This window comes from Canis aureus, chromosome 14, assembly GCF_053574225.1.
Source record: "Canis aureus isolate CA01 chromosome 14, VMU_Caureus_v.1.0, whole genome shotgun sequence".
Lineage (NCBI taxonomy): Eukaryota > Metazoa > Chordata > Mammalia > Carnivora > Canidae > Canis > Canis aureus.
This window is the reverse complement of record NC_135624.1, coordinates 10595259-10618868: the sequence shown is the minus strand read 5'-3', so window position 1 is coordinate 10618868 and position 23610 is coordinate 10595259. Positions and strand designations below refer to the sequence as shown.

General features: G+C 32.7%; 1 protein-coding gene across 7 annotated transcripts in view; it reads right to left on the bottom strand.

The window, feature by feature from the left end:
- The window catches only part of OXR1 (oxidation resistance 1), a 282656-nt gene that overhangs the window by 5896 nt on the left and 253150 nt on the right, over positions 1–23610 (bottom strand). For 3 of the 7 annotated variants that reach the window (XM_077846944.1, XM_077846942.1, XM_077846945.1), the window contains 2 exons: positions 2764–2889; positions 1653–1805 (listed from right to left, as the gene is read on the bottom strand). In XM_077846944.1, the coding sequence (XP_077703070.1) occupies positions 1653–1805; positions 2764–2889 (279 nt within the window). Of the gene's footprint in view, positions 1–1652; positions 1806–2763; positions 2890–4882; positions 4964–14776; positions 14944–23610 lie in introns of those variants that run through there. The other 4 variants (XM_077846943.1, XM_077846941.1, XM_077846946.1 and 1 more) reach the window with 3 other exon arrangements.

Genomic DNA, 23610 nt, shown 5'->3' with positions numbered 1-23610 from the left:
ATTATTTAAGTAAAATGCAAAAAAAAAGGAAATGAAATATAATTTTATCTACTACTTAAAAAGGGAAACACGATCAGCTGTTATGAAATTTGCATTATTGTCAAATACAAAGCATATCAGTTTCTCAATGGGGAATTTTTTCTAGTTTTGAAATCTAAAAAGATTCTTATAAACAAACAATCTTAAAAAGTGATTACCTCGTTTCAGGAGAACTTATATGCACAATGCATGTACAATAGTTATAACATGTTACAGTGGGATTATAGGATTTAGCAAAAACTCTTCTGCATCAGTAAACATTCTACTAACTAAAAAGGTATATGCTACTTTTGTCTTCATTATATAATAAATTCCATGAGGGAAGGCCTCGGTCTTAACTGGTTGGACCTGTAGTGCTATGCTCTTACACAGAACAATAGGTATCACAGCATAAATAACCTAAAAAAGAATGAGTGAATAAGGAACCTGGATAAGTTATTTCAATGCTGTGGGTCTAAATTTCCACACCATTAAATGGGAATGTAGAGAGTTTTATAGATGATTTCTATAGTCACTGTCTCTGATCTGCTTTTTATAGTCTTAGTTTTTAAAATAGACTTTCTTGTTGAAAGGTACATGTTATACATATATATGTTTTATATAAATACACACAGCTCAATGTGGAATTATCACAAAGCAAATCCCATTTAACAACCTTCATTTAGATCAAGAAACAGAACATCATCAGCACTTTGGAAGCTGACCTTGTGCCTCCTCTTCATCACCACCTCCACTTCCCCAAGGAAGCTAACTAGCTTGAATATCATAGATTTGTTTTGCCTATTTATGAACATTCTTTAAATGGAATCATAAGATAGTTACTCCTTAGTGTCTGGTTTTCAACTCAACGTTACATTTGTGACACTTATCTATGCTATGGCATGTGGTAAGCAGTTCCTTCATTTTTGTGCAATTACCTTTATTGTATAACTCTGGGAAAGTTGATGAAATTCGTTTAGTCATAGTTAACTCTTCAAAACAGTGATGTTATAAAAGTATCAATCTCATAGAGCTTTGACGATTAAATAAGATAATGCATAAGTGATTAGTTAAATGGGTGGGAAAAGCACAATAAAAATGTCAGAAGTAGTAGTATTTTGTTTTGTTTTTTAAATTAATATTGCTATTTCATCTTCTCACTCTCCAATCCTAGCAACTGACCTAACTTGATGTTTCAGGAACAAATCAGTATTTCTCTTGCCTTCCTATGGTTTTGTTCTGGTATCATTCTCACACAATTACCTTTAAGTTTTAAAACTACCTATGCTTCAAGACTCTAACAATATTCACTCTTTCAATGAACTTCATTCTGACCTTGTCCAAATAGATATGAACAATCCTTGCTTTAAACACCCCTTTTGCTTTCTCTAGGTTCTCACTACACTTGATACTGGTACACATATTCTTTTTTATCAGACTATAATCCCTTTATCCATGCTCTTGTTTATTCTCTGTATCACTCAACAATGTCTTGTATATTAGAAGTACTCAATATTATCAGTAAATTTAATAAAATACACTAATGAAAATAATTTTTATCAAAAAACATATTAAATGTTACTTTTACTGTAATCTCTGAAAGGGTAATGTATCTATGTAGTTACTTTTCATACCTGCCCATCACTGTCTTTAATCACCATCAGCACTGGGGTGTCTAAACCTGTCATTGTTCGATAAAGGGTCTTCAAGCTTGTGCCATGCTTCCCAGTGCCATAAACAAGAGTCCATGGATAGCCAATTGTTCTTGGTGGAAGATGCTTGGTAAGCTTTGCAAAACAAAATGTTAACATTTTACTTGATAGCTATCTATTGTCAACGTGCAAGATAGTAATGCCAGCTGGAATGTAACAGAACTTTATAAAATTGAAGGCTACTCAAATAACAGTAGAAATTATTCTCAAAGACACAGAGATGCTTGAAGAAAAAACTGCATTTCTCAGCATGAAATAATAATTGTCCACCAGGAAAAGAAAGGAACAGGACCCACAAGACACAGAGTAAAAGAAAGACAAGAAATAGGGATTACTCACTGTTTTTACCCTCTGTACTGAATTAACAAAAATACTGAATGGACTAACAGCTTAATTATTAATAACTTCTCAAATAATGGGCTCTAGAAATCAAGTTTCAACATTTTAAAGCTGCGACTTTGAGCAAGATACTAAATTTCTTTATGTCTAAATTTTTTCACTCATAAAATGTGCAGAGTGCACATTCAATCCCTTTAGGTGCTATAAAAAACTACATGAGATAATCACATAAAGCAAGTAACTAGTACACAGTAAAAAATTAAATTTTGGCTATTATAGTGTCTCATCTAAATTGCTATTGTTTATTTTATTTATTTATTTTTAAAGATTTTATTTATTCATGAGAGAGAGAGAGACAGACAGAGACACAGGCAGAGGGAGAAGCAGGCTCCCCACAAGGAGCCCGATGCAGGACTCCATCCTGGATCCCGGGATCAGAACTTGAGTCAAAGGCAGATGCCCACCCACTGAGCCATCCAGGTGTCCCCACTATTGTTTATTTATTTATTGTTTATTTTAATGTCTGCTCCTAATATCTTCTATTATACTAGTTGCTGTATTTTGTTTACTTTTCTTCACGGGAAAGGAAGACTAACAGCAGTAACCCTGCTTCTTTAATTTGAAGAACTGAAAAGAGGCTGTTTTACTCTTATGGGTACATACTCTGAAATGCACATATGTAAGTATGTCATACCTTTTCAATTTGATCTGGCAGTAAGAGTTCACTGGGATCACTTAGGTTTGGTCGAAAAGATTCAGACTCCAGGTCTGCTTTTGCTGGAGCAATCTGCTTTGAATTTATGTCTTCTCTTGTAGTAATCTAAAGAGGTAAACAGCAATAGCATGTTAATATAAGACTGCAACGTGCAATAAACAGTTTCTGCCTTTTGAGAGAAATAAAACTTTGCACCTTAAAAAATGGGCTAAAACTTTAATTTAGGATTTTAGAAGGCAAAGATGTCCATCCATCTAATAACAATGGTATATCCAATGTAGAAAAAGATCTTTTAACTATAAGCAGACATTTTTCTCATCTACTGTATGACAGAAAGAAAATGATTAACACCCATATTTCTGTGTGAAAGGAAAAATCAGATGCAAATTTTAATTTTTCCGTTGAAGGGCAAAAGTGAGCCAGCTAGTTTGCTATTTATCTGTGCTAAATTATTTAAAATATGTGGGATTTTTTTTTCATGATAAACATAAAATTTGCCAAAAATAATTAAGAAAACATTCTGGTGCCAAAGTTTTAATTTAAAGAACTTTCTATGAGTATGTGTGCATACAAATTATTAGCTGCTTCACTGAAAAAGTTACCATTACTTTAAAAATTGCCTTCATTATTTTTGCTTTGGGGTCACATGATAAATTTAATTTTTTCATAACCATATCTTAAAAATTAGATAAATTTAATGCATTAAAAAAGAATATATGCTTTTGCATGATGCAAATGATCTGACATTCCTAAAATGATAGAAATGTTGATTAACTCAAACTCTGATACAATCTATTCTATTGATACTTTTTCATATTAATTTAATTTGTATTATTATTTTAAGATTCTATTTATTCATGAGAGACACAGAAAGAGGTAGAGTTGTAGGCAGAGGGAGAAACAGGCTCCATACAGGAAGCCCGATGTGGGACTCAATCCCAGGACCGCGGGATCATGCCCTGAGCCAAAGGCAGGTGCTCAACCACTGAGCCACCCAGGCGTCCCATATTAATTTTATTTTAATATATAAAATGCAGTAACATTAGGAAATAAAAGCTATAAAACGTATCTATTATTGATGAAACTTTTAAATTGGAAAACAGAATTCTATTGGAGCAGATAACTAAAATGCAGCAATGCACAGAGACTGATTCCATTAAGAATGAAATCTTGCTAAATTATTTTGTTTCTTTAACAGATTTTTTACCAAACCTAAATAGCATGTTTTCAATCAATACATGTTCTAGAACTGTATTGCTTTTTGGTGATGAGAAGTTAATACTATATTAATTCTTTCACATCATCAGCATGTTTTACCCTTATTCTGATGATGTGAAAAGTTAAAAGAAAAATCCAAGGCAACATGAGAAGCATTAAAAGAAAAAATAATTCAGTAGATGTAGCACAGCCATGAAAGCATATCTCATTAAGAAGAGTAAAACACACAATAATACACAAAACTGAAAAATGAGTTCAACTGTATCACTTTGTTTCTAAAAAAAAAGAGAAAGAAATCACAAAGATTATTTTATGGAATTTTAAATAATTTATCTAGTTTGGTAGGTAGGGTATACTATTCCAAAGTATTTCTAATACCAACCAGGAATACCTCAAAAACAAAAACAATTTAGCTTATTAAAATATTTGATGTGGAGTTGATACAATTGAAATAGCCTTAAAGAAGAGAAAATATTAAAGTCTTGCTTTGCATTAAAAGGTTTTCAAATTTTCTGATAGTACTTCATCTTTCAGATGCTACTGAGTAAAGATTCATCCTCAAACCCAAAGACATTCTTCCAATGTTAAAATTAAATGAACACTCCTTATTGCTTTAAGAAACACACAGTTACTGAGAACAGTTCTACAATGCCAGAAAATTCCTCTGAATATTTTTAAAATGAAAAGATGGCAGAAAGTATAATCCTGAAGCTCTTCAAGGCAAAACTGTACTCTTTAATACAAAAAGGAATTTTCTGATGGGCTATTTTAGTGCTGCAGTCAAGACAAATCCTTTAAAAATGAGATTTGCCCTGACGAGAGACACTAAAAACAAGGAGGATTCACTCTCCGGAGGGGTTTAAACTACTGAATGGGGCACCTGGAGACGTCTGCAGAGTGTGCGCAGTTCTTCAGTATTTAGAGCATCGATCCTGCGGTGATACTCAGCCACTGACACTACCTGAATATGGAGACAGGAAGACAATAATTCCACTGACAGTTGAGAAAAAGAGCCAAAACAAAACAAAACAAAAAAAATATGGAGAAATTTAAATGGAGAAAGAGAACTGTCTGTAATCAGGGTTTCTTTCCCCACTCCATGCTGAAAATCCAGGAGATTTCTATATCAAACTACAGTGAAATACACATGACTGAGTTTAAAAGTCCTATATACAACAATATAAGGTTTATGAACTGCTTCGTACAGATAGAATCTGATTCAATAAATAGAATAATAGTTGTTTATAAAGGAAACACTACAGAAAACAACATGCTGTTTTGCTAACATCGAAGATAACATCAAAGATAAAACATCTAAAATCATAATGGCAGGCATTTTACAAAGAAAATGTAGTTCAAGTCTCCTCTCCAAATCAGGTTAGCTCAAATATTATATCCTAATGGCAATGCTGGAAGCATTTCTTCTAAGCAAAGGTGAGAAACATACCCATGCCACATGATCTGTATCAGAAAAAAAGGGAGGAAGCAAGAATAAGATATGAAGTACATTGAAAAACCTAAAGTAGTAAGAAAAATGAAAGTAAAAATTAGATTTTCAGAAGTATATCTAATCAACAGTACCTTCTCAGGCATGTCTACATGACTCTTTTCAATTTTTGTCTTTATATTATTTCTTTACAGTTGGTACTGCAACAGTTATTTGTGACTAAAACTTAATAACTATCCTACATTCTAAATTCCTAAGAAAAATTCTTTGTCTTAAATAATTGCCTAGACCAGTCTCTTGTATAATGTATTTGCAAGCCATATAGAACAGAGGAACATTATTACAAAAAGTCCACAAAAATAGACAAGTTTCCTTAGGTTGATATAACAACTACAACCTTCTCAGATTGTAATCTAATTCCTAAAACAGAAACCATAAAAAAGTGAATTCTGGTTGTGTCATTAATATGTGCTGATTCTCCTGAGCCAAAGCAGATTCATTTTGTGATTAACGCAGTTGAATCACTGGCTCAGAAAGAGTTGACTTCTAACCTAGGTTTTAAAAAGCTCTTGTTCTAGCCAACTAAAATAAATTAACCACTTGTAAATATCAAGGAAATTCTGAAGAGTTATGTGAACCTGTTAAAAGCTGTGAAAGACATGAGAATAGTAAAAAGAAACTGGATTTCTGTTTTAGCATAATATTGAATTTTACAAAGCAACAATGTATGTATGCAATATGATAGTCGATTCCCGACTTACAAAGAAATGTAAAATGGTTATGATCTCAAGCTCTAGAGGATCAGATGGATCTGAGTTTGGACTCCTTTTTATCTTTTTCTTCATAAAACAAAGGAAATAATAAGAGCACATTTTTTATGAAATGAAATAAAATGCACATATAAATGATTGAGTACAGTGTCCAGCACACAGTAAATAATAGCTACTATTACTAACATTACTTTTACCTAATCATTTTTCGCCAATTTACCGTAAGGACTAAAGGGATTTAATGTTCAAAGACCTTCCTTATTTATTTATGGATATTAAAATATTTCAGTTTTGAGAGTTCAACTATCTAGTATATTATGACTCTTCTGAAATCAATTAAATTTCAGGATTAGATAAAAATATTAAAGATCTTTCAATTAAAAACAAAAAGTTTTCAATAAAGATGAAAGAAAAATAAGGTCCTAAAAGTTAAAAAATCATGGCCTTGTTTTTTGTGACCAGAAAAAGAAATCTCCACAAAATATTAAATGGCCAGCTGTATTTTCCCTTTTCCCGTGGTATTCAAACTGATCAAGTCTTCTAGCCAAGAGTTTTCAAATTATATGACTTTCCTACTACTCAGCATTCTATTTTTTTAAAGGGCCAACAGCATCTTAGTATTATTATTATTTTTAAAGATTTTATTTATTTACTCATGAGAGACAGAGAGAGAGAGAGAGAGAAGCAGAGACACCGCAGAGGGAGAAGCAGGCTCCATGCAAGGGAGCCCGATGTGGGACTAGATCCTGGGTCTCCAGGATCACGCCCTGAGCTGAAGGTGGTGTTAAACGGCTGAGCCACCTGGGCTGTTAATACTAGTTTTACACTTATTTCTTAAAGCTCATTTTACCACATAAACACAATTCTTCGATGGAAGTAAAACTAAATTATGCTCACAAAAGGAATTACTTACAAGCTAACTCTATCAATAGCACTGAGTAGGAGTTATCAGTGAGGGAACCATGAACTGCCTATCCTAAGTATAAGCTTATAACATTTAGTCAAATCTTAGTTTCTTTAATGTCACAATCTACCTTTTCTCATTCACACTCTTTTTGTAAAAAGCCTGTATTTTGGGACTTATAAACTCATTTCTTCAATCCTAAATATTTACTTGTGTTGTAGATACAAAAAAAAAAAACTGTCAAAAGGGTCTGTGCATTAATACAGAAAAAATGAGTACACAGATAATATGTCATCTTCTCAAATTAAATGAATAAAGAGATACAGATTCCAAGCATGTATGATGGAACTAGAATTAGTCTTAAATTAGTTTTTATCTCTTTGGTAAATCATATGTACAGAATTTACTTACCCAAAAAGATTAAACCTCAGAAAATGGACATATCTCTACAATATGTCCTGCATCATACTTCCAATACTAAGGATGCACAGTCAAAGAAACCAAGACCTCAATTAAAAGTATATTCACTGTCTTGCTAGAGTCATTTCTTGAGGAATAAAGTATTTTGCACATACTGCCAAATCCCCTCTGTAAGAACTAAGTACTATGACCTACTCTCTACAGAATTAAGTGCTACTCTCCAGTCTTTTCAGTCTGACAAAGGACTCTCACACAGAGAAAGTATTCCCTAAGCATTTATTTTCACAGAAAATAAATGTATGGGCAGGATTAAATCCACCCATCTTTATTACAAAGGAACTAACAACAACAACCAATACAGAACAAAAACTTAAAGAACTAACAACCACCACCAATATAGAACAAAAGCTAAAGCTAGAGAAAACACACAGTTTCTCTAAGACCCATGAATAAAAACATGTTCATAAAGACCAACACCACAGTCTAACAGTCCTCCTTCCAGGATGTTCCAGTACTTCCCCCTGAAATTACCCCACAAACAAACCAAAATCTCCCATCCCCCCCCAACTTCCTGACAAACTAAGAAAAGTCTGGTGGATAACTATGAAAATGCCATTTTTATCCCTTACTTATTTCTTACTTTTGTTCCATAGTAAAGGAAAATGGAGTAGAAAGACAAATATATCTAGTCAATGCCATTTATACTTACCTTGGTACCTAAAAATATGTTTAATGAGGAGAAAATCTAAGTTGTAGTAGCTAATGAAAAGGCACACAACATTATCCTTGAAATCACATAACCTTTGTTCTGTACATACACAACAACATTTTATTACAAAATAAGACCTGGATTATGTTAAAACTTCGCTTCTTTTTGCCCTAAACTACTGGTTTCAAAATAACACTTCATGGAACTGTAATAAATAAGGTATAAAAGAAGCAAATAAAGAATCATAAATTAGCCAAAAAACAGAATAGAGGAAAAAGAGATGTAATCCAGAATGAACTGAAAAGAGAACATATTATCAAAGTTTTGATTTGAATAAATCTATATTTAAAATTACTTCCTCTTAAGTATATTTGCAGGTGATTCATAGATTTTCATTAGAAGGCAGATATATTCACTGTTCTTTTAGTCAAAAAGAAACCTGTAAACTACTCAAACTATTGCTTTGGCTTTTTGGAACAATAAATACAAGAAGTGAATCTCATAAAAAGGGAATAATCTAATATTTTCCATAGTATGTCAGGGGGAAAGAACACTCATTACGTAATCTTGAAATATATAAACCCACTATTAAGAACTGGAGATTTCAAAGCTCCTTTATCAGTAATTCACAAATTCAGCAGGCAGAAAATCAGTAAGATTATAGTTGAACTGAGAAACATCCTCAATTAACTGGATCTAATTGACTTGTATACACTATTCATCTAAGGACAACAGAACACACATTCTTCTCAAACTCACATGGAACATCATTAAGACAGACTGCACATTCTGGTCCATAAAACATACCTTAACAAATAGATATCATAAAAAATATGCTTTCAGAACATGACAGAACTAAAATTTAGTAACAGAGAAATAGTGGGAAAATCCCCCAAATACTTTTCAACAACACATTTCTAATTAATGCATAGTCAAAACGAAAGTCTTGGGAGAAATTTGAAATGTTTTGAGCTAGATGGAAAAAACACTCCAAAGTATCAAAATTTTGGGATGTAGTGAAGATAGGAATTAGAAGAAAATTCATAAAATAAAATGCATACATTAAGAAAATATCTAAAATTAATAATCTAAGCTTCCATCTTAGGAAACTAGAAAAAAACACATTAAATCTTAAGTAGAAAAAAATAAATAATAAAAAAGTTAGAGCAGAAATCAATGAGACTGGAAACAGGAAATCAACAGAAAAAAAAAATCAATGAAACAAAGTCAGTTCTTTGAAAAGTTCAATAAAATTGATAAACCTCTAGCCAAGCTAACTAAAAAAGAGAAAGAAGAAATGAATTATGTCAGAAATGAAGAAGGGCTATCACTGTTGATCCCGTTGACATTAAAATAATAATGGAATATTATAAGTGACTCAATACCCAAAACTTTGATAACCTAGATGAAATGAACCAAATCCTTTAAAGATACAAACCACCAAAACTTACACAAGAAAAAAAATAGATCAACTGAGTAGGCCTATACTGATGAAAGAAACTGAATTAATAATTACTAACCTTCTAAAATAGAAAGAATGAGGCCCAGTTCTAGCCAACTAAAATGAATTAGTTACCAGGAAACATCAGGATACTCTATAAAAAAGCTATGCAACCTTGTTGGAAGCTATGAAAGACATAAGAACTAAAAAAAGAGATAAACTGGGCAGATTTCCATTTGTGCCGTTATTATTATAGTGACTTTTGCAAAGGAACGACGCATATACTATGGTAGCTGATTCTGTACTTACGAAGAAACTCAAAGTAGTGATGATCTCTAGCTCTGGAGCATCTGGAGTGAATCCAAATGGATTCACTGATAAATTCTATCAAACATTTAAGGAAGAAATCATACTAATTTTCTACAATTTCTTACAGAAAAATAAAATATTTCCCTACTCAGGGTCTAAACATCCAGACAGACATTTCACAAAGACAGATGGCATATAGATGGCAAAGAGGAATTCAATATCATATGTCATCAGGGAAATACAAATTAAAATAATGAGATACTACTACATACCTATTTAGGATGGCTAAAATCCAAAGTACTGACAACGTCAAATGCTGGGGAGTATGTAAAGCAACAGGAATTCTCATTTACTGTTGGTACAGTGCAAAATGGTACTGCCACTTTGGAAAAGTCTAGTAGATTGTTACAAAACTAAACATACTCATATAATCCAGCAATTATGCTCCTTGGTATTTATCCAATGAGTTGAAAACTTATGTTCACACAAAATCTACCCCCAAAATAGCTTTTTACTAGAAGTATCAAACATTGGAAGCAATTAGGATGTCTTTTGATAGGTGAAAAGATACAAGACACTGGTATATTGATACAACAGAATATTAAGTCAGCACTAAAAATAAATGAGTAATCAAGCTATCTAAAGACAGCGAGGAACATTACATGTATCTTACTAAGTGAAAAAAGCCATTCTGAAAAGTCTACATATTGTGTGATGGCAACTATATGACACTCTGGAAAAGGCAAAACTACTGAAACGAAAAAGATCAGCAGTTACTGGGTATTCAGGTAAAGAGGGATAACTAGAGGAAGCATAGAGAACTTATAGGGCAGTGAAACAATCCTGTATCATCCTATAATGGTATATGTCATTACACAGAATGCACAACACAAAGAATAGACATTAAGGTAAACTAACTATGGACTTCGGATGATAATAATGTATAATATTAGTTCATAATTTGTAACAAATATACCATACCAAGATGTGAATAACAGGAGTACTGTGTGTGTGTGTTGGTGTGGGGAGGGGTATATGGGAACTCTGTACTTTTCAATTTTTTTGTAAACCTAAAATTGTTCCAAATATAAAATCTATTAATTAAAAAAAAAAAGAAGAGGAAGGACAAACACAAAATTCTGAGAGGTGGTTACCAATTTGAGGAAAACATGAGATGACAGAGAGAACACATAGGCTCATACAACTGCTTTGGTAATGCTCTAGTTCTTAAGTTGGGGAGTGGGATCATAGATATTCATTTTATTATTATGCCTCCTATCTTACATATGCTTTTCAACTACTAAGTCAAATAATAAAGAAAAAATATTCTACACTGAATATATATGTATATATCTTTTCAATTAGGTTGTTAACTAGAAAGCAGATGTTTTACATATAATAAGATGTATATATAGTAGTTAATAAACATCTTGTGAATATGTACTAGGCAACACAGTATAGCAGAAAGAATACAGACTTTGGGTTCAGACCTCTGCCTTAAATAATTCTAATTCTGCTTTTTACTAGGTTTTGTGAACTTGAGCAACTGCATTTAATCTCTATATTTCTATGTCTTTCAAACAGAAATAATACTTTAAGTATTTTATGAGTAATGATAACATATCTGACATATATAAAATAAACAATGATACATTAAATATACAAAATAAATGTTAATTCCTTTCCCCTGGTTATGCTGTGAAGATTTTAAGAAAGTGTAAAGAATTTAAGGGCAGACGCTAAAGCCAGAATGCCTGGATTCAAACCATATACTGGCTGTAGTAAGACAGCTATATGCTTTTGTGTCTGAAAATGGAGAGGAGAGTAGCAATTTTCACCATGAGGATTAAATAAATGTTAAATGTTTAGAATAATACAATGTTATTTTTAGTACACAGTGTTAGAGCTTAATTATTTTTCTCATTAACTTGATTATTATCTTGAACCAAGGTCATGAAGATTTTTATGTTTAAAGTGGCTCTTCTTATGGACTTATTTCTTGCAGAGATGTAAATAATTTATGACAGGATTTTTCTCCTTTGTTTGCATACATGAAAGCCTACGTATAAAAAATTATCTTGTCACATATGAGGGCTTAAATAGAAAAGAAAATGGTGACTAGTTTAATGAAATATTGATAGAGATAAAACAGTGTTGCTATATTTAATGATTTGTGACTTTAATCTGATTAAGCCTAAATTCCTCTTATAAAACAGGCTTATACCGCTCAACCAAATTACAATTTATTGACATTTAAAAGGCAGGATAAAGCATATGGTTACATCAAATATATAAATAGCTTCAAATAAATAGTTAGAAATTAAAGTTTAGGTTGTGTGTCAGAATAAACTCTAAACTGGCCTTAAAAAAAATAAAGACAGGAAAGTTAACAAGCATGCCTGATCAATATGGTTCTCACTGAAGCTAAATGGCAAAGGTTTACATTCATTTCATGTCTTTTAGAACATATTTTACCTATTCGTTATTAGTTAATGTCTCCAAGTCTTAAATTAATTTATTTGTAAAAATGAAAATAATCTACATCTGATTAACACACAGAGTTAGTTGTGAGGTAAAATATGATGCTATATACATGAGCATTTAGAAAACTGTCCTGGTTTACATAAATACATAGCCATATTAATACCAGCTATAAGACAGTTTATCAGTGAGATCTATAGACACCATTCTACTAATCAGTTGACATGACAAATTGTGAAAAGCTATAAAATATTTGTTATTCTATAAGAATCATTTTATTTTATTTTATTTTATTTTTTTTAAAGATTTTATTTATTTATTCATGATAGTTACACAGAGAGAGACAGAGAGGCAGAGACACAGGTAGAGGGAGAAGCAGGCTCCATGCAGGGAGCCCGACGTGGGATTCGATCCTGGGTCTCCAGGATCGTGCCCCGGGCCAAAGGCAGGCGCCAAACCGCTGCGCCACCCAGGGATCCCGAATCATTTTATTTTTTAAAAAGATTTTATTTATTTATTCATGAGACAGAGAGAGAGAGAGAGAGAGAGAGAGAGAGAGAGAGAGGCAGAGACAGGCAGAGGGAGAAGCAGGCTCCATGCAGGGAGCCCAATGTGGGACTTGATCCCTGGACTCTGGGATCCCGTCCTAAGTCAAAAGCAGATGCTCAACCACTGAGCCACCCAGGTGTCCCTAGAAGAATCATTTTCTATTTTTGATTTTAAAGCACGAGATTTTTCAGGCAAAATCTTATAGGAAATCTCAATCTACAAAACAAGAATTGCTAATCTTTTCAATCTTATTTTCTTAAGTTTTTCTCCTGCCTTATAGCTTCTAGGGTATCTATTCTAAGGCAAGGAAAACAGCTAGAAAACCAGAACCTGAATTTGTCTACACATCAGAACACAACATACTGTACTGTCCCATTTTTAAAAATCTCTCAAATACATCCTGGTTAGGTAAAGAATGGGATAATAAAGCTGTCTCTGTGCTCCATAACAGCTTGGTTCAGTAATTACTTCATACCTGTTTCCTCATCTTTAAAATGCGGAGTAATGCTGATTCTGCAAGGTTACTGTGAAGGTTAAATGAAATAATACATAAGCTATATGCATGAGCCAAGCTGAAGACCAGTGAGAGGCATGCTTTCATATCTGACAAGATCACACAACAGCTTCCTATAAGGTTAAAAACAGGAAATGTTGAGTGTGGTAAGTTTGTGATGCACATTATGATGATCTATAAAATTCAAAACATGCACAATTTTGTCTGTATTTATAACAGATTAAACTGTATTAAAGTCTTAGCAAACTAATGCCAAGCAGTTATTTGAGCTGCAAATAAAAAAATACATGAATGTTTCACTGTTGTTGGTTTTAAAAAGAAAGCTGTGTTCACTTCAGATGCCTACATCTGTGCTGATATATAACATGAACAAAAAATTGAAATTATTCAACTTAAACATAAAAAGACATAACAAAGTACTCTCAAGCCTGACAAAAACTAACACTAGTTGAAATAATTTTAGTATTTTTTTTGTGCTTAACATTTATGAGTAGTAAGCTGCTATGGGGGGCATCTTCCAAAGTCATTTTTGGTTTTAAGTATGTGTCTAGCTTTATTTAAATCATCCACAATTACAGTAAAAATAATATTCATAAGGCAAGTTATAATCTTGAATTACCACAGAAAGAACTGGCAGTATATTTTCTAACAAATAATGCACACACATATTTTTACTAAAAAATAACAGGATTCTCAAAATAGTAAGGCTGAGATTTTTCCTGGCTAGAGTGAGTATCTTTTAAAGTTTTGTATTAGGTAGCACCGCTGGAAAATTTTAGAATAGTTTAAAGGAGACTTTTCTCAAGATAACTAAAATAATTGTCTTAATACACAATATTATAAATGCCCCTAGTCTGGGATCCAGTCAAAAATTAAAGTTAATTCACTCTGATTGTTCTACTCAATTTCTTAAGAAAAAAATTCTGAATATTTTCCTACAACAACTAAAATTAAAAATTTAGGTAGTAATAAAGATTTAATAATTTCCTATTACTGTAAACTAGGAAAGTCAATACACTTATACAAAACAAAATTACAGTTTATTCATTTCCTTTTTTGAAGATATTTAGGATTAGCAGAAATAAAGTACTTCACACTTCTCTGTAATCATACAACTTTGTATTCTACAAATATTCTCTCTGCTTAAACTTTCAGGAATTGTATATTTTTGCATCATGTCATCATAAAGACTAGTAAACAGAGAAATTGAAATCATTGACTAAGATTTACCAGAGTATATTTATGATTAATTGGTTGATGTCTTCTCCCTTTTTTTCCATACCAGAGACGAGACATTTCCTTTCCAGAGCAAATTAAGTTAAATTAAATCTCATAAGGACTGTTTTAAAAAGCATTCTTCCTCTGTTAAAGATAAATTTTCAGCACAAGAGCTCTACTACAGTGACAAAACAGTTTGCTAGGGACAAAGATTTGATTGACAAGACACAGAGCTAATCGCTAAGTAGTATCCATTGCAAAGATAGTTCTGAGTGGAGACTGTAAAACTAGGGAGGGAAGAGAAGGTTTCCCATGTTTAAGTTTGGTTGCACTGTACCCAAATGTGCAAAAAAGGGCTCAAAAGTTTAAAGACACAGAGCATGTATTTGCAAACACTAGTATAGTAAGAAATACACTAAAAATATCTATCATAAAAAAGTACTAAGTGCAGTTTCCAGACTCCCTCCTAGAGTGCATAAATGATTTCCACTAATATTTTGTTGTTTTGGCTCATGCAGTCAGTCATACATCTATTCTTTACTTAAATCTAAAAATCCAATAAAATGTCATCTTTATGTGACCATTTTTTAAAAGATTCTTTGAGTACCTCTAACTCTCAAATTTCATAGAAAGCCTATGTAAAAATAAAGCCAATTCACTACAAATAAATCCTACACAAATATTTAAGTGACCTGAAAATTCCTTTACCTGTTTATACAGTCCATTTTTGCTTTTTTATAGATTTTATTTATTTGAGATAGAGAGAGAGCACATGAGCAGGAGGAGGGGCAGAAGAGAAGCAGACTCCCTGATGAGCAGGGAGCCCTATATGGGGCTTGATTTGATCCTAGTACCCTGACTGAGATCATGACTGCAACCAATGGCAGATGCCGAACTGACTGAGCCACCCAGGTGCCCCTATACAGTCCATTTTAAAACTGCATTTTCTAATAGCTAATTTCTTGAAAAGGTACTTTATTTATATAAATAAAAGATTTTATTTATGAAATACAGAGACAGGCAGAGACAGAGGCAGAGGAAGAAGCAGGTTCCCTGTGGGGAGCCCGATGTAGGACTTGATCCTAGGACCCCGGTATCGTGCCCAGGCCGAAGGCAGATGCTCAGCCACTGAGCCATCCAGGCATCCTTCTTGAAAAAACTACTTATATTTATTATACCAACATATACTTCACTAATCAGTGGTATGCTGAACATAACCAAATAAGTGAATATTTAAGATTAAATATTACGGCTATAAATTAAAACTTCCTAGAGCTCAATTTTAAGTAGAATATCAATGCATATAATAGTATGCCTGAATATTTCTCCGTATTTCATTTTATTTTATTTTTAAAGATTTTATTTATTCATGAGAGACACAGAGAGAGAGGCAGAGACACAGGCAGAGAGTTAGAAGCAGGCTTCTCGCAGGGAGCCCGATGTGGGACTCGATCCCAGGACTGCAGAATCACGACCTGAGCTGAAGGCAGATGCTCAACTGCTGAGCTACCCAGGCGTCCCATCTCCATATTTTAAACCAGCTCTTCCTCCTTTATCTTGTTGTGTGTTCACACAAAGCTGTGTATACATGACACCACCCTTCACACACACACCACCTTTATAGTATACACACACACACACACACACACACACACACACACTGAACCACACCCACAGCTCCACAGCTTCCTCCACATTCCAAAATGTACACACAAAGCATGCAGCAGACTCCACACTAAATAACCTACCTCCCACTCAGGTCTCCCATCTCCCCAACCAGCCCCACCACTCTTACCCTAAGATCTCTTTCCCACAGTCCCCCATATGCACACTGTAATTATCCCCACATTCATCTTACTACACATTACACATATTTATACAAAGAAAACAAAAACAAATTCAAAAATATATATGTACCTGTGTTTATTGCAGCATTATTTACAACAACCAATTGAAACAACCTAAGTGCCCATTAATTGATGAATAAATAAAGATGAAATGGTACACATGTGTACACACACACACACACACACACACACACACTGGAATACTATCCAGCCATAAAAAGAATGCAATCTTGCCATTTACAACAATATAGATGGACCTTGAGAGCATTATGCTCAGTGAATTAAGACAAAGACAGGTACTTTATGATCTCACATGTGGAATTTAAAACAACAAAACCCAAGCTCACAGATAAATAGACTGGTGGTTGCCAGAGGCAAGGAGCTGGAGGTAGGCAAAATGGGTGAAGGGGGGTGAGGGTGACAAAAGGTATACATTTTCAATTCTAAAATATGTCATGAGGATGTAACATACATGGTGATAATAGTTAACACTGTATTGGATATTTGAAAGTTGCTAAGAAACTATATCTTGAAGTCCTAATCACAAGAAAAAAAATTAACAATATACACGTGACAAATACTTGAAACCTGCTGTGGTGATCATTTGTAATATATACAAATTATCAGATCTTCATGTTGAATATCTGAAACTGATATGCTATATATCAATTATATCTCAATTAAGAAAACAACTGATTTAAGCTATTTAAGCCTGGTTTTCTGTTTCTTGAAGCCAAATGCTTCCTAATTAATAAACACAATATCTAGCAGACATAAAAAATGAGTTCAGTAAATCTTTCTTGCCTTTTTTTCATTGTGTTTAGAAAATATATTAGATCATTTAAATATTTCTAGTTATCCCAGAGCTTGAAAGAGATACCAATTTACCATTAGTGTAAAATAACAAGACTATAAAATGAAGCACTTTTAAAAACATAACCAGTTTAAAGGTAGATCATAATTCATTCATAATTCAAACGTTCTCATGATTCAGATACTCAACAATCTCGTTTCCTCTACTTACTTTATTGGTGTTGAAATTATGAGATTTCTTCTGTGTTGGGAGTGGTCTATCAGGGGCAAATATATAAAATTCACCCTATTCAATATTTAAGGTAGTATTTTAGAAGCAATTTTAATGTTTAAAATCATAAATTAGTTGTTCACTGCTGGTTTATAGAAATACAATTGATTTTTGTGTTGTTAAAAAATAAATTAATCTGTCATTTATCCATCCTGTCTCTTCTCACAATCAATACTAAATAACATTTTGGATTTTTTAATAGAAATATGATAGCCTGTAACTTTTGGCCAATTACCAAGGGAGAGTATTAACAAAAAGCAAAACATTAGTTCAAAATTTTCCTGAGGTAGATAACATCCTAAGCTAACATTTTCATTAGTCAAAACAGACATTAGGCATGATTAATGAGTGCCCAATGCTAATATGAGAAAACTTATGAACAGTCTAGAACTGGGGATCTACTGTATAGCACACTACCTATAATAATACAGTATTGTTATATTTGAGAATTTGCTAAGAGGATATATTTTATGTTGTATTCTTATTACAAAATAATAATAGTAATAATGAGAGTAGGAAGAAATTCTTGGAGATGATGGATGTGTTTATAACTGTGATGATGGTTTCATGGATGTATACTTGACTCCAGACTTATCAAGCTGTACATATAAATATGCAGAGATTTTTGTATGTCAACCCTACCTCAATAAAGTGATTTTAAAAATACTTAATATATATTAAAAAAAAAAATAAAAAAAAATAAAAATACTTAATATAGAGGGATGCCTGGGTGGCTCAGCGGTTGGGCATCTGCCTTTGGCTCAGGCCTGATCCTGGAATTCCAGGATCAAGTCCTGCATGGGGCTCCCTACGTGAAGCCTGCCTCTCCCTCTGCCTGTGTCTTTGCCTCTCTCTCTCTATGTCTCTCATAAATAAATAAATAAAATCTTTAAAATAATAAATATTTAATATGGAAATATTAAGACAACTTGTATTAATTCATAAATTCTAATTGCTTTAATATTTAGAAAGTAACGCTTAAAAACTTAAGAAATCTGCAAGTGTCTGCAACAGATACATTGACAGTCCCCCAAATTCTAATTGTTTTTAATGCTTTTGATTTCTACCCTTTTGTCAATAATTAAAATTATCAAATAATTATTATTAAAATATTTGATAATTTTAATTTAATGATTCATTAAATTAGTTTTGGAGTTTTGGTTTGTAATATTATATGATCTTATCAATGTAAAAAAGTATATTTTTAATTGCCTTTAATATATACAGCTGCTCTATTTAGTGACTTAGACATAGAATAATTTCATTTTGAACAAAAACAATTCTGTATGGATTTTGCCAGCTACGCTGAGAAGTAATAAGAAATTTTGTTCTATGTATCACCTCGATTTTAATTTTGGCACTACTTATGCCTTAATTAAAAATAAACCTTTCTGTTTAATAGAACAAATATTAGAATACTCATTATCAGATAGCATAAGAAATAAAATATTCACCAAAGAACTGAAATCATCTCAGAAACCAAAAATTGAACAAAATACATTTTTATCAATATTTTGGCAAGAGAAGTGAAGACTAGACTGGTATGAAATGCTTCTAATACTAATCATTACTTTTAAGAATAAAAAATACTATTATGCCATATAATCTACTGGCACTTAGTACTAGTAAACTCCTATTTTAAAGTTTAATAAAAAAGTATAAACCTGGGAGGTAAACTTCTAAATAAATCAATGAAAGCTAATTTAATGAAGTCAATTGCTTAATTGTTTTCTCATCCCAGGGGCACTGCATGTCTTAATTAGTAGGTTTGGAGTCTGAAAGATATTGAACTGTAAGTGGGATAAAATTAACTTTAAAGATGAAAAAATGGAAAACTTTTTCTGCCAGTTCTTATCCCAAAAGGAGTGCAAGTCAACTGAAAGGAAGTGGCACAAGCAATTGTAGCTTAAAGAGCTACATTTCTGAGGCCTGAATCATTTAGCAGCAAGACTGGCATGTCCAAAACATGTGACACTTTGAAACCCAAACATACTTTCAGAGGATTCAAATAGAGTCTCCAAGACTACAGGAGACTATAAGACTAATAGGCTATTAGAGACTTTTAGAGACTCTTGGGTTGGCATGTGAGGCTGTGGGTGATAGAGCCTAAGGGGTCAGCCATTAAGCCACGTGGCACCTGCTGACAGGAGAAATTTGACTTTTGTATTACTATAGTTTCACTTCTGCTTCATAAGAAATTTTTAAAATTATTTTTGTATTACAGCAGATAAAAAGATGAATGCAAAATTCATATGAATCTTAGAGATAAAACAGGCTTCAAAGATACTTTAAGATATTGTGGCTGCTGTGTTAGACTATGCTACTAGACTCTTGTGTACTTGTCAAGTACATCATTTAAAGAGCATTTGATGGACAAATTCAAGAGGTGCAGATCAATGACCTACAGAGTGGTATGTTTCTTGGTTTCCCTCTCCTTGTAGTGCCTCTGAGCACACAATGTGATAAAAATCCTTTGGTGTGTTAGGGATCTATGCCTGAAGTAATTCGGCCTGGCTGTTATTGATAAGAAACACACACACAAACAAAAAACTGTGCTTTTAAAAATCAAGGCATAAAATGATTAAGGAAACCTTTCTCCACACTGAACCAAATTTAAGTTTTTGGTGTGCAGATGCAAAACACAGAATAGGAATATCTTAAAAAATATTTTATGCAACCTAACTTGCATGACAGGGCCTTGAAAATTAAACTATGTTATGATTAATACAGTCTGAAAAAATCTCCCAGCTTAGGATTTAGCAATATTTAACATAACACCTGAAGTGATGACATGGAGTAGCACAGTTTTCATCATGTACAATATCATCATGTGAAGAGCTTTACAGAATACTGATTTTTATTTGGTCTGAGGTGACCCTGAGGCAATGCTTTTTGAAAGCTCTCCCAAAGGACTCAAAGGTTCTGCCAAGATTGAGAACCTGGTGTGGAGAAAAGGACAACTGATTGAATTACAGATTAACTATTATGACGTGTTACTATGAGGATTTTAGCCAAATAAGAAGCAAGCTTAGAGAAATTATCTATAGAATAAAGATAACAGTCTATAATTAGATGGGTTACTCTAGATCTAAGGCAGAAGAACATGTTAATGACTCTGGGGATATGGTCAGCAAAATTCAGACTGTATGACATTCTAGAAAAAAATATAATTTCTTAAAAATGAAAATTACAAGGAAAAAAGCAAAGCACAGCAAAAAAAATGGACAGAGAACCTACATTTACAGACTTAAGAGACATTTTAGCTAACTGAAACATTTGGAGCTTAGCTGGATCCGGATTCAAATAACAAGTTGTAAAAATTTATTCTTATTATATATAATGTACACACACACACACACACACACACACAGGCTCCGGGATCACAACCCGGAGTCAAAGGCAGATGCTCAACCACTAAGCCACCCAGGTGCCCCCAGCTTACATATATTTTAAACATAATTATGACATTTGAAGAAATGTGAACTGAGGAGAAGGAAGGTTTATAGATGGAATAAGCTGATAAAGCTGAGTGATGATATATGCAAATTAATACTACTTATCTCTATTTTTGTATGTTTATCAAATCATAGCATTATCATCAGGAAATGATGTCAATAGGCATCTTTCCCCACTTTTATCTCAAGATCTTCCTACACATTCTTGAAAGGCCACTAAAATACTTCCCTTGTCAGTGAAAATCTATAAAAACACTCTCCAACAAAACCCAAAAGTAACATTTTTCACCAAACTGCAAAGCCCCACAAAAGATACTATCCTCAGTATACATGCTCTACTTCTACTACTGTCACCAGTAAGAAGTAGAAGTTTCTACTACTGGTGACAGTAGTAGAAACTAGAGGAAAAGAATTTACAGTAGTTCCTTTCCAGTTGCAACATAAGGTTATTATTAAACTCCCAATAGCAGAAGGACTCATAATTAAGGAACTTAAGATACTATGGCTGGAAAAAATAAACTTGATATAAGCCAATGTTTTTATGCTAACAATACTGACTGAACTAGAACAATAAAGAATATATGGTAAAGGATATCAATCTCCTACACACCTTGAGCTATATGCATAGTTTCTCAGACTTCTTAGATTCTTTCAATAATCAGGAATCTTAGAATAGAGGCTCTTATTCCTGACAACCTTAAAAATCAGGCTAACTGCTCTCAATGAATATAGGTTTCTGCTGCTCTCAACTCTCTCTGGAATTCACTATACAAATCTCTAAGTGTACTTCTTTACTCCTTCCTTTTCTCATCATTTCTAATTTTTAAATTCCAGTATTTTCTAATCATCTTCAGTAAGACTTTCAATTTGCATAGGTTATAATTGAAATTGTTTCAAATATTATAGAATCTTTCTTGCTATTTCAAGTGCATATTTTAGTAATTTGGGGTGCTATAGTTTGAATTAAGTTTTAACACCCTTGAGAGTAATGATGAAGACAGTGTTGAATCTACAAAGAGTTAATAAATGGGGGAAGTACTAGATAAACTAACCTTAGAAGAAGATTAAAAAGGAATAAATACTTTCAGATTATCATTATCACAGTATATAGAAAACTTTTGTTGCTGATGTACATCAAAAGGTAGAACAAAGACAGACTAAACTTACAAACCTATGTTTCTTTAAACTGTACGAAAAAAAGTTTCTAACAGAGTTGTCCTAAAATGAAAAGTACTGTCCTTTGAGGTAATAAACTCTATTACTGAATTATGTTAAAGCAGACCCAAGAATAGTGTAAAAAAATGAGAGGCTGAACTGCCAGTTAATTCCAACTTCCAGAGTTTATAAATTTATGACAAAATATTTACTATAACTGACATTAAAATTTATTTTAGGATGTAGGCCATCTTGGAAGATGAGTAAAACTTGTATATCCTATTTTAATATTTGCCCAAATTTAACCATTTAATAATAGTAATATAATATTTGTTGAGAATGAATTATATCCTTCCATTGTTCTTAGCTGAGGATATAGTCATATATGAAACTGACAAAATCCTGCCCTCTGGCACTTACATTGGGAGAGGGACAGGAGAAGCTAGAGCAGAATAAATTAATTATATGTGAAAGTTTTCCCAATGTATAAATTTCTGGTTAGCAATATATTTCTGCTTGGCAGCAGTTAGGGATACTAATCTTCTAAGTATCACTGAGGCAGAATAAGAGTGAGTAGAGCACCTAGTTTTAATCAAACAGACTGATGTCCAAGTTGGCAGCCATAATAAGTTCATCCTGTATTCTAACTCACCTATTTTCCACCTCTATGTAGAAAAAAGGCCCCAAAACAGCATTTCACATTTTGAAGTAATTTTACCTAAGTACTCAAAAAACTTTCCATTTTAAAAACATGTAACATTTAAAATACTTTCTATGTCATTATATATTTGTTCACCAAGAGTAAACCCTAATGTAAACAATGGACTTTGGATGAAAAAAGGATATGCTTTTCATTTAGGCACCTAGTAACCATCAGGCACTAGACCAGCATGGTACAAGAGAAATGCAATATGCAATACATATTACAATTATAAATTTTCTAGCAACTACATTAAAAAAGAAAAAGAAACCTAGTTAAATTAATTTTGATTTTTATTTAATTCAATATATCTAAAATACTGTCATTAAGCATTATAAAAGTTGATATTTTATACTTTTATTTTTTTTAAAAGATCTTATTTATTCACAAGAGACAGAGAGAAAGAGATAGAGGCATAGACACAGGCAGAGGGAGAAGCAAGCTTCATGCAGGGAGTCCGACATGGGAACTCAACCTTGAGTCTCTAGGATCACACCCTGGGCCGAAGGCGGCTCTAAACCGCTGAGCCACCAGGGCTGCCCAATATTTTACACTTTTAATTCTAAATCTTTAAAATCCAGTGTATATTTTGTATTTATAGAACA